General features: G+C 33.7%; 1 protein-coding gene across 1 annotated transcript in view; it reads right to left on the reverse strand.

Annotated features, from left to right (window-relative positions):
* LOC131848790 (uncharacterized) overlaps nt 1-12093 on the reverse strand; it is a 91596-nt gene that overhangs the window by 36433 nt on the left and 43070 nt on the right. The window contains exon 5 of the mRNA XM_059198729.1: nt 11602-11730. Coding sequence (XP_059054712.1) covers nt 11602-11730 — 129 coding nt within the window. The remainder of the gene's footprint in view (nt 1-11601; nt 11731-12093) is intronic.

The following is a 12093-nucleotide window of genomic DNA, read 5'->3' on the forward strand; positions in this document are numbered from 1 at the left end:
GTTTCCTTGTAAACCATCGTGATAAATTGCAATTTGCCAAGATGGGCTGGGCTGACTGACCTTCCTTCATGGTCACTTTATCATCCACCACTGGTGCCCCGCTAGCATAAACGTTAGTACAGGAGGCATCATATCATTATTATCCATAAATAAATATATACCGGTAATATATAGTATGAGTATTTAATAGAAATATATCACACACTTAAACTTAAAAATGTAAAGTAATATATAAAAAACTTCATCGGTAGATTAAAAAATGTAATGACTATTCAAAATGTCAATGTAAGTTGATTTGAATAAATGATTTTCTATATATATAAAAAACCATCACAACATGTCTGAACAAGTTATTAACCTTGATGAAACTGAAGGAATTTCATTCACTCACAATATTTAATAATACTTCTCATTGGTCGGAGGTCGTCCTTTATTTATTCTTAACTAATGATTATTATAATACTGTATACACAGTTTCAATGTCATTTAAAATGAATCCCTATTTTTCACAGTGGTAACAAATCGTATGGAGTCTTAGTCAGTCGTTTTTCGCAGACTGTCGTTTTATTTGAGTAATCGTTTAGAAAAAAATAATAGGCTTAACTCAGAAAATATGTTTTAAAATAAATCCTAAAATTACGAATGGTAAAGTAACGCTAACTGTCTGTTTCGCTTTCATGCCAAAACTAATGAACCGATTCAAATGAAATTTTGTACACAGATAGTCAAGATCCCGAAAAATTTTATTTTGGAGATATCGTCTTTTTTGAAGGTAGAACGCTACAACTTTTTTGTTGGTTTTTTTTTGGTTAGGTTATTGAATATTTTTCTTTATTTGGGAAAGGTATATAACAAGCGAGCGAAGTAGCGGGTAAAACGAGTTAAGTATAACTCCACATTAATACTAGCTAATATTATATCTAAAGACAGGCCATCCGTCGGATCAACTAGTCTAAAAAAAAACCTAAATAATATTCTATCTACTAATACAGGACGTCAGCTAATGCAATAAAAAAACAAGAAAATTCTATACAATACCAGCTAACCCCGAAAACATTGTTTTGCCATATAAATTAATAACGCTATAAAAAAATAGGGATTGGTGATAGAAGGGTGAAAATTTAGGGTTGTATGTATTTTTAACCAGATTATAAAAAATAAAAACTTTCCGCCAAAAAATAAAAAATAAATGTTAGCAATTAACAACCCTCATCACTTTGGGGTATAAAAAATAGATAGTAGCCAATGCTCAGATCTACTGAATATGCCTATAAATTTCATAAAAATCGGTCAAGCCGTTTCAAAGAAGAATGGTATCTAACATTGTGACACGAGAATTTTATATACACTATTTATAACATTAGTCAAGATCGAGAGTTATAGTTATTTTGTACTAAAAATATAAATATTAACAGCGATATGCCGTTGTAAAATTCCTATCCAACAGCTTACAGTCTGCTTTATGGCTGGAGCGAGAATTTGGAAGATTTTACAGCCCGAAATAAATACTAAAGCGTGCATAAAACTATCACAGTGGTGATCATTATGACCGTAAAATGGCTGCCACCTGACAGATGTCCTAATTTCTATTTCCACTATAATAATAATAATAATTGGTCAATATGACTCGTAACTCTAAACTACAACACCGAAGAAATTCGAGAATATATAATGTAATAAAAAAAAAATTTACGTACGTCTATTTTTGCAGGAAGACAAAACAACTATAATAATAATAATCTCAGGACAATTAATTAATTTATTCATTAATTTTAATTTAAATAGACATTTTTAATGATAATTTTAAAAGACAATTAATATTAATTCACACAGCGCCATCCAGACCCAAGTTAAGCTAGTTAAAGCTTGTGTTATGGGTACTAGATAACTGATACAAACATATAGATACTTTCTTTTGTAAATAGATACATATTATACATAGAAAACAAACACCCAGACCGATACAAACAATCATACCCATGAATACAATTTTTTTTTAATTAATAATGGGATTGCGCTTTGTCTTTCCTCATCTGATGGTAAATGATGGCAAGACCTAGGATGTAACGCGCTTACCCAGAAGACATAGACTTGAAGAATTTGTGCCGTGCGAGGAATCGAACCCGTGACCATCGAATGTAAAGCGGTGTACCACCGCTATACCACCGAGGTCGTCAATAAATATAATAAACGTATGGCTGGAAATAAATTTTAGCACCTACTCCAACACGTGGCACTCAACGAAAGGTCGTATCTCGTATTATCTACATTAAGTGCACGTTTTAGCAAAGATATACACATGTTAGTCGAATAACTTGTTAAATGTACTGATAGATAACGAATGAGAGCGTTGTAGCCTAGTGGTTAACTACCCTGACTTGGACCTAAGAGTCGCGAGTTCGAATCCGGTCGATACAAAAAAAAACTCTGTACAGACATTTACTTTTAGGAGAGTAATCTATATGACGGCTGATCAGGATTTGTAAATTCAACGTCAACTAGTCCTAATAAAAATTAACCCGTTCTTTTGAAAAATCTAGACCTAAATGTGATACGACGAAATCTTATTTTACCGGAACTATTTATTTACAACTAACTGTTCCCTCGACTTCTTCCGCATGGAATTTAACTTTATTTTTCGACAATAAAAGATTTTTTCTAAAATAGCCTAAGTTACTCCTTATTACATCAGCTACTTGCCAAAAAAGTCCCGTCAAAATCGGTCCAGCCATTTCAGAGTTTAGCCGGAACAATCAGACAGACAGACAGACAAAAATAGTAAAAAATGTTATTTTGGTGTATATACCGTATTTATATTCATGTGCACGTAGTATCAAACTGTTATTTCAATATTACAAACAAACACTCCAATTTTATTTATACGTACAGATCTAACACAATTTCTAATGCACTTTAAAAAGTACAGTTAAATTTTCACGCGTATCCTAAAATAATTGACCCGATAAACAGAAATGTAAATATTGTTACGTTAATTTTAATTTTAAAGAGGTAATTTCATTAGGAAACGTAAGATCAAACCAGAACGCAAGATTGGAAAGAAGCACTATAACGTAACGTTTCCTTGTGGTATCAATATCTATGTCTATTTTTATATACTTCCTTATTAAATACTTATAAAACAAATCATGGAAAATTTGGTCTATATATATATTATATAGTTATATATACTATAGTACCTAGTACCAGAATATATAATTTATTAAAAATTTAAAAAAAAAGACTATATATTCTTAATCTTATTAATAAGTAGCTGTTCCCGCGACTTCGTCCGCATGGAAATTAACTTTATTTTTCTAAAATAAACGTAGCCTAAGTTACTCCTTATTACATAAAAGTTCCGTCAAAATCGGTCCAGTGATTTCAGAGATTAACCGGAACAAACAGACAGACAGACAGACCGACAAAAATGATAAAAAATGTTATTTTGGTGTTTGTACCGTATTTATATTCATATGCATGTAGTAAAGAACGGTTATTTCAATATTACAAACTTACTACAGAACTTTACTTTAATACAGAAACTGCAATTTTATTTATATGTATAGATAACAATTATCTCAGGACAATTCACACAGCGCCACATAAGCCCAAGTTAAGCTAGCTAAAGCTTGTGTTATGGGTACTAAATAACTGATACAAATACATAGATTTTTTTCTAAATATTATACACAGAAAACACCCAGATCGACACAAACAATCATACTCATGAATACAAAGGATTGTGGCGTGCGAGGAATCGAACCCGCGACCATCGGAAGTAAACCGCGAGTCCATCAAGCCCCTCAACTGATATTTAATAATACTTTAAACGCGAAAGTTTGTGTGTATGGATGGATAGATGGATGGAATTCCTATTATTCATCCAAATGTCATACAGACACATCACAACACTGTTAAAAGCAAAGGCTATTTAATTGAGGTTAAACTCTATCCATAACAAAAATAATACAAACATATAATATTAGTTCAACAGGAAATATTATTTTCTGTGTAATACATAAACACAAAAGTACTTGACCGATATTACAAAATTGTATACATTATACAATATATATTTCATTAAACAAAAATTATTTGTGACAAGCAAAATTATTTGTGTTTATAAAAAGCAGATATCAAAAATACAAGTTTATATAAAGAAATGTAGACGAGCTGCCAGCAACTAGCACACCGTTTTACTTCCGTGTGTCGCGGGTTCGATTCCTCGCACGGTGGAAAATTTTGATTCACGAGTATTATTGTTTGTATCGGTCTGGGTGTTCACTACATGTATTAAGTATGTATTTTAAAAAAAAATATGTATTATTATCAGTTGTTTAGTACCCATAACACAAGCTCTACTTATCGTGGGACTAGATGGCGCTGTGTTAATTGTCCAGGGTAATTTATTAAATTTTTACGGTAGGGATAAAAAATTATAATGTAAAAACTTGACGTTCATAAGCGGCTAAAATGTTCTACATGAATAAATGATTCAGAATTTGAATTTGAATTCGTGCAGACGATGTCGCGAGTTAGGCTAGTTTAACTGCTAGTTAGTACACGCCGGGGCTGATCGGTAATTGGTTGTAATTTATGTCCCTATTCTGAAGGTCTATAATAAATATCATACAATTATAATAGAACATATCATAACAATTGGAGATACTTCCGATGGAATATTTTCACAGAACATCATAAACCATCATTAGCCTTGTCTAACCAATATTAACTTTTATATAAAATTCTCGTGTCACTGGTTTCGTGTTTATACTCCTGCGAAACGGCTTGACCAATGAAATTTCCACCCTTCTATCACTAACCCCTATTTTTTTAATAGCGATATTAATTTATATGGCTAAACAACGTTTGCCGGATAGTCTTCTTAATAAAATACTCGTGTCAGAATGTTAGTTACCATAAAGGAGTATGGTTTTTTCTCAACTTTGATTTCTGACTGAACATATTTATTTTGTGACTTTTTAAATTTTAGCAGAATGGCAATGGATTACCTAAATAACACTATAAATTTGTAAGTTGTTATGGTTTTAATATATTTTTTGTAATATATATATAAAATTCTCGTATCACAGTTTTCGTTCCCATACTCCTCCGAAACGGCTTGACCGATTATTATGAAATTTCATATGCATATTCAGTAGATATGAGAATCGGCTACTATCTATTTTTTATACCCTAAGTGATAATAGTTGTCTACGGTAGATCGACAAACAATCATACTGCTGAATAAAAATGTTTTTGCCGTGTGTGGAATCGAACCCGCAACCATCGGAAGTAAAGAGTGCTAAACCGCTAGACCACAGAGGCCGTCCATATATAATTAATAGTATTAATTAGCGAAACTGCAAGATTAAATTCGTGTTTTTAGTCAGTAGGTACGTATGTTGCAATATTTTCTCGAGAACTCTGTAAAATTAAGTAACTGAAACACCCAAATTCCACCTCTGTATAACAGAGTCTTATGCGTAATAAATAGGTTGCATGCTGCAATATTATTTCCCGATAAAAGTGGTGCAAGTTAATAAATTGTAGCGTTTTAGAAAACAAATTATTTCGGCTCTACATATTGCTTTACGGCAAAAAAAAATATAGATAGTACTACTACTTTTTAAATATTGTTTTATAAATATATATTACTCTTACAACTCGATAAGTTATTAAATATAGTAAATTGATAGTTAATTATAAAGATTACAAAAAAATATATTTGAAAATCACTCTATTATTTGTTTAAACATATTCTATTTAAAAAAATATTATCTATCTATCTACACTAATTTGTACTATCAACAAGTAGCCTAGAATCTAAGGAATCGAAAATCGAATAGAACCTAATGAAATTAAGGCAATCTATCAGAACACGGAAGCTAAAATTATGCAAAAATACTAAATTAGTACCGCTCCCGCCTTTGAATTGTACCACACTGGTGAATTTACAACTGGCGTACAGCCAAACACGTTAAGGTAGTTGTGGAATACTGAAAACTGATTCAAAGTGTAATATCCTGAAGTACGGGCATTGCGCACACATGCTTCTGTAATTATTGACATATTGGTGACAAAGATTGTATTGTATTGTATTGTATTGTATATATTGACTGTTCTGTACATCACATCAAAATAATTTGTAATCCCCTTTGTCACAGTTGGTCACATATTAATAGTTACAATTTGTGGAACCTAATATGTGACGCAACTTATTGACGCTCCTTATAGCCCTAAAAACTGACTCAAAATGTAATATCCTGAGGTACGAGCGTCTCGCATACGTTCTGCTGTAGTCATTGACATACTACAAAGATAGTATTGTATTGTATATATAGTAGAGGCCATTTAACTGTTCTGTACAATACAGGCTATAGACAAATTACGTCACACTAAAGTACTTTGTAATCCCCGTTGTCACAGTTGGTCACATTTTAATAATAACAATTTGTGTAACCCTCCTAATATGAGTTGAAATTTATTGAAGCTCCTTATAGACCTGAAACTGATTCCAGGTGTAATATCCTGAGCTTCAGACATCGCTCACACGTGCTGCTGTAGTCATTGACATACAGATATATTGTATTGCACTGTATATATTGAATGTTCTGTACTCTTACATTAGGGACCATCGACAAATTACGTCACACCAAAGTACTTTGTAATCCGCGTTGTCACAGTTGGTTACAATTTTATCAATTGACTTGAGCGCTATAGACAGGGCGGTTATCCCCACACGCTGGAATCTAAATATAAATAGATATAATCTTTTTGAAATATACTTAAAATAAGCACTTTTGAATAGTCACATTTTTTCAATTCTACCACTCATTCGGAACGCAGACTCATCACAAGAATCGGAAAGTGCAATTTCAGAGGAGCTTCCTCCCACGTTCACTTGCGATTGTGGAATGTACTACCCACTTTTCTTGTTTTCTCTACAGACAAACTATGGGATCTTTCAAGAAGGATATATTAAAGTTTCTTAAGGGTCGGCAAAGCGCAAATGACTCTTCCGATATTTCGGCCGTCCATAGACTACGATAAACGTTTCCCATCTGAGGGGCTTTTCCAACGTCGTAGTATAAAAAAAAAATAAAATCCTAAACGATGATTGTTACAAATTTTTACGATTAATAAAATAAATACTTAATACTCTATACGACATGAAAATCATGAAGCATCTAACAAGAGCACTGAGATTTCCTATCAAAGTGTCTGAACACAATATTCGAAGCAACAGTCTATTACAACCTCATTTACTTGCAACACAGCCTCCCATCCCAGGCGACATGTTTCAAACTTGGACGCTATTGTTTGTGAAACTATCAGTACTATCGACTGGACCATTCCCTCAGGCGTTTAGACTGGACAGGACTGAAGACAGACTTATCTTGTTGAGTGTCACCATCCATCATCGCACAAAGACTTTGTGCAAAGTTGGAGGTGTGGGTATTGACGGACTTTATAGTCTAGCTGTTTAGCACACCGCTTTACTTCCGATGGTCGCGGATTCAATTTCTCGTTCGATACAAACTTTTGTATTCATGAGTTTTAATTTTTGTATCATGTACATTTATTAAGTAATAATAGATGTCGTGGTATAGTTACGTTACTTGTGTGATCAAATCTACGAAGTGGCTAGTACCTACTTTATTACATAGTATAAAATAAAGTCGATACCGTTGTCTGTCCGTCCCTATGTATGCTTAAATCTTTTAAACTACGCAACGGAATTTGAAGCGGTTTTTTATAACAGATAGAGTGATTCAAGAGGAAGGTTTATACATATAATACATATACACGAAGCTGGGGCGAATAGCTAGTTATTTATAAGAAATACTTCTTCTGCACTCCTCTAGGGAGATATAGATGAAGGGGCCCCGAGGCCCCACTTCGGGGCGTGCCCCTTTGCCCCAGCATCCACTCCGGGGGCAACAACCTCCGGATAATGGGATTCAAGCCCTTGTGTGCTAGTTATAACTGAAATTCGGGACAGTACCTATTTAATTTAGGTATATATACAATATTTATATCTCGTGCAACCTAGTCGAAACGTCGAGAGGTAAGTACCTAAAAAGGTACTTACCTCTCGACGTTTCGACTAAGTAAGTAAGTGTAAGTACCTTTTACCATAAAATTATTCGTGTTAAAACTTTAACAAATAGCTGTGCCCGCATGAAATTTATAGCTTATGTGTTATTCTGATGTACAAGCTATATCACTGTAAAGTTTTATCAAAATCCTTTCAGTAGTTTTGCGTTAAGAGTAACAAACATCCATCTATACTCACAAACTTTCGCGTTTATAATATATATTAGTAAGATATATATCTTGATATCATTTTCATAATATTAGTGTCATATTTGGGGACTTCTATAAGAATATATGTATATATAGTACATTGGAATAGCGTACTGGCGTCGCCATTTTGAAATTCGTTGAATGGACAATGCGCATGCCAACAATAAGACAAAACAAAGAGTTGTATATTAAACTCCATATCTATACGTATGAATAAAATTGGAGTGTCTGTTTGTAATATTGAAATAAACATTTTTCACTACATGCATATGAATATAAATACGGTACATATACCAAAATAACATTTTTTACCACTTTTATCTCTCTGTCTGTTTGTTGCGGCTAAACTCTGAAATGGCTGGACCGATTTTGACAGGACTTTTTTTTGACTTGATGGGATTTTGACGGGTAGTTTGTATACACCGATTTAGACAGGACTTTTTTACTTTTATTTTAGAAAAATAAAGTTAAATTCCACGCGGATGAAGTCACGGGAACGGCTAGTATTTTATAACAATGCGCTATTGCACGTCTTTTTTCATTAACAATAAAGACTGCAACCAAACCTAATCTGACACGGGTACATTCTGTGCCCGCGATTTCATCGCATTAAATTTCATAAGCAGATGCATAATCTATTACTGTAAAGTTTCATCAAAATCCGTTCAGTAGTTTTTGCGTGAAAGAGTAACAAACATCCATACTCACAAACTTTCGCGATTATAATAATAATATTAATAAAATACTAGTGGTCGGATAGTGACCGAATTTTGACCATATTTAATTTAACATTCAGTATGACGTACAGACAAATAACAACAATATTAATCTCAATTTAACCAGAGACTATAACAATAAACAAAAGAGTATATATGCGTGTGTATGTCAAATATGGTAGTAAGCGTAATGCTTTTTAATTATTTTTATGCATAATTTAAAAAATATATTAGTATATTTACAGTTCATATAGTGAAGGAGTGCTCCTTCACTATATAAACTATAAATATGCAAAACTTCATACTCTTCAGTACGCGCAATTTTCGGGGGTATAAAATTTTTACTTCACATCTATTCTAATATTATAGCTCAGTTTGTTTGTTTGAATGCGCTAATCTCAGGAAATACTGGTTCGAATTGAAAAAAGAATACAAAAATAAATAATCTAATAGATGCTGTCTAGGAAATTGGTTACTATTTGGCACTTAAATACTAATTAAATTAAAAACATAACTAATTTAATACTAAAGTCCAATAATAAATTCGTTTACGTATGTGTGTACCAAATTATAGATATCACAATTATAATGTTCACAAAAAAAACCAATTCAACCGCAATGCGTTTGCGATCACGTCGCGATTGAAACTGAAAACTGAATCCCATCTACAAACTGTAAGGGACAGTAGCCACAACAGTTGACCCTTACTACACATACCGTTACATATAAACAACGGATCAACTTACACTGGCAATTCTTAGAAAACGCTACTGTAAAAAGATCTAAACGTAGCATAGATTACGTTGCTAACATAGCTCAACCTAAAATGGTGTAATAATAGTACAGGATATTGAACTTTGAGACCTAAGTGACACGTTCTAAATTTAAACGGAATTTCATTGTTTATGTGTGAAAATACAAATATACATTCTGTATATAACCAATAAAGCTCGAATTCGAATGGTGGGGTAAAATTCTATAGATTGCAGTCGATAAATCAACGCCAAACAAAAATGGTTCTTGGCGTAAACGGGAATAGCGTCCAATTTCGGATGTTAGCGGGTTGATATGAGACGTTTCTATGTCTGCCTGGTGCCAAGCGCTGAATTGAGTTTGGCGATAGTTCCAAAATAAAAGGAAAACTGTGGTATTAATGCTTTAATCTAAGCTACTATTTTCGTATAGGAATCTTGAGGTCTTGATGGACGTTTACTACATAAACAAGCTGTATCTACAATTTCTTCCGCACCCAAGATATATTGAGCGAGACAAAAAGTACCTATCTCGCTGACTATACTAAATATTGAACCTTTATGCAATAGGGAAGATTTGGAAGCTGGTTTTGGTTTAAAGCTGGACTTTACAGCTTAACCGGACGGTAGGGAGCGAGTGCAGATGGCACAACCCGCGGAAGGACTTATGGAGCTGAAGGCCAACTCCCACCTGACGGATACGGGAACGGTTTGCCAGGTTGACTTCCACGTGCTTCCTTCTAGAAGCCATCATTTATCAATCAAGTCAAAATAAAATATCTCTATTCATGTCTATTGCAGACTCTTATGATATTTCAAATCTAGTGTTAGTTCGGAGTACTTTCGAGCTAAGAACTGACATGAAACTCAGCTCTTATTCTTTAATTACTCCCTTCTTCTTCTTCTCCCTTCTATTCGAAAAAGTCTGTTAGGGGTGGACTACCCCTTTTTTTTTTTTTTTAACGTGTGGAAAATCTTCGAAAGACCGTCACACCGTCAGGGCGGGGCGGTGTGTGAGATTTTTTTTAATTTCCGACGGCGACGGGCCCTGTAGATGTTGTAGGGCAGGCCCCAAACAACTTTTGCCGGGACAGCTAGTTATATATATATTTGTGTAAGTGAGCATATTGGGAAGCTGTAAGGCTCGCTTAGTATTGATGTCAATAAATAAATAAATAAAGTCATAATGGACTAAATTCAGATGAGTTGAGGTTTTATTTTCATCCTATTATCCTCCACTGGTGCCTTGGTATATATTGTTAGTGCAGGCAATGTACTATTTCATTTTTATTAATAAAAAAATATCACCAAACTGCACTATCAGGATATAGAGGTCACTGTACTATTCAGTTGTTCAGCGCCATCTATCGATTACTACGACACTAAAACTGTGCTTTCAAACCAACCTGGACTGAAATACTAAAAGTACTATTTCTTTGAAACTGTAGATAATTTTAAACAACAACCGGACACAGAAAACGCTCTACCGCTATACTAACCGATATAGCAAACGCCCTATTGACTTCTATCTGTCAATAAATATCTACTAAGCTTTATAGTTTTATTCATAGCGTCATTTGTTAAAAACTAGAACTATATATACTTATTAACATCGTTGTCCTATGTCCTAAGTTACGTATAAAACAAAACCTTAAATTCGGAATAAAAATATATCATAATTTAAGACCAAATAAAGCAGAGCCAAACAAATATTCTTAAGTCATTTCGGCGTACACAGTAAACTCAGACGAATATAACTCCAGCGTTTTCCCGCCATATTTCCATAGATTAAAAATTAAAAAGCAAGTAAAAGCAGAACTTACTGGTTGTTGTGCGCTGTGAGACGATTGGGGTCGGAAGCGTTGCGATGCTTCCCGCGCCGCGGCGCGTCCCGTTCGCGGCAACTCTCTGCGCGGTTCACGCCACGACCGCTAGATGCCGCTGCACGCCAACTGTTGAATTTAATAAAAAATATTTTGAAGAGAGTTTACTACCTCCGCCTGGACTAATCGAAATAGATCTTTATTTATTATTAATTTTAATATATATATATATATAAATACATACCAATTATACATACAATATACTACCAATATTTAAAAGCAAAATTGTTGCAATCTTGTCTGATCGCATTATATCCTTTGACTGTTAAACTTGCTTTGACTTCCACGATACAGGCATGGCCCAATGTGGAGTGGAGATCATACATAAAAGGTAACTATGCTAAGTTTACGGAAATAAAAGTTATATTTAAATATAAGGTCTAGTGGGTGATCTAGCGGTTTCGCAGCTTTACTGCCGCGCATTCGATTCAT

The sequence above is a fragment of the Achroia grisella genome, unplaced genomic scaffold, assembly GCF_030625045.1.
Source record: "Achroia grisella isolate CSIRO2021 unplaced genomic scaffold, CSIRO_AGI_Agris_v1 utg1090, whole genome shotgun sequence".
Classification (NCBI taxonomy): Eukaryota; Metazoa; Arthropoda; class Insecta; order Lepidoptera; family Pyralidae; genus Achroia; species Achroia grisella.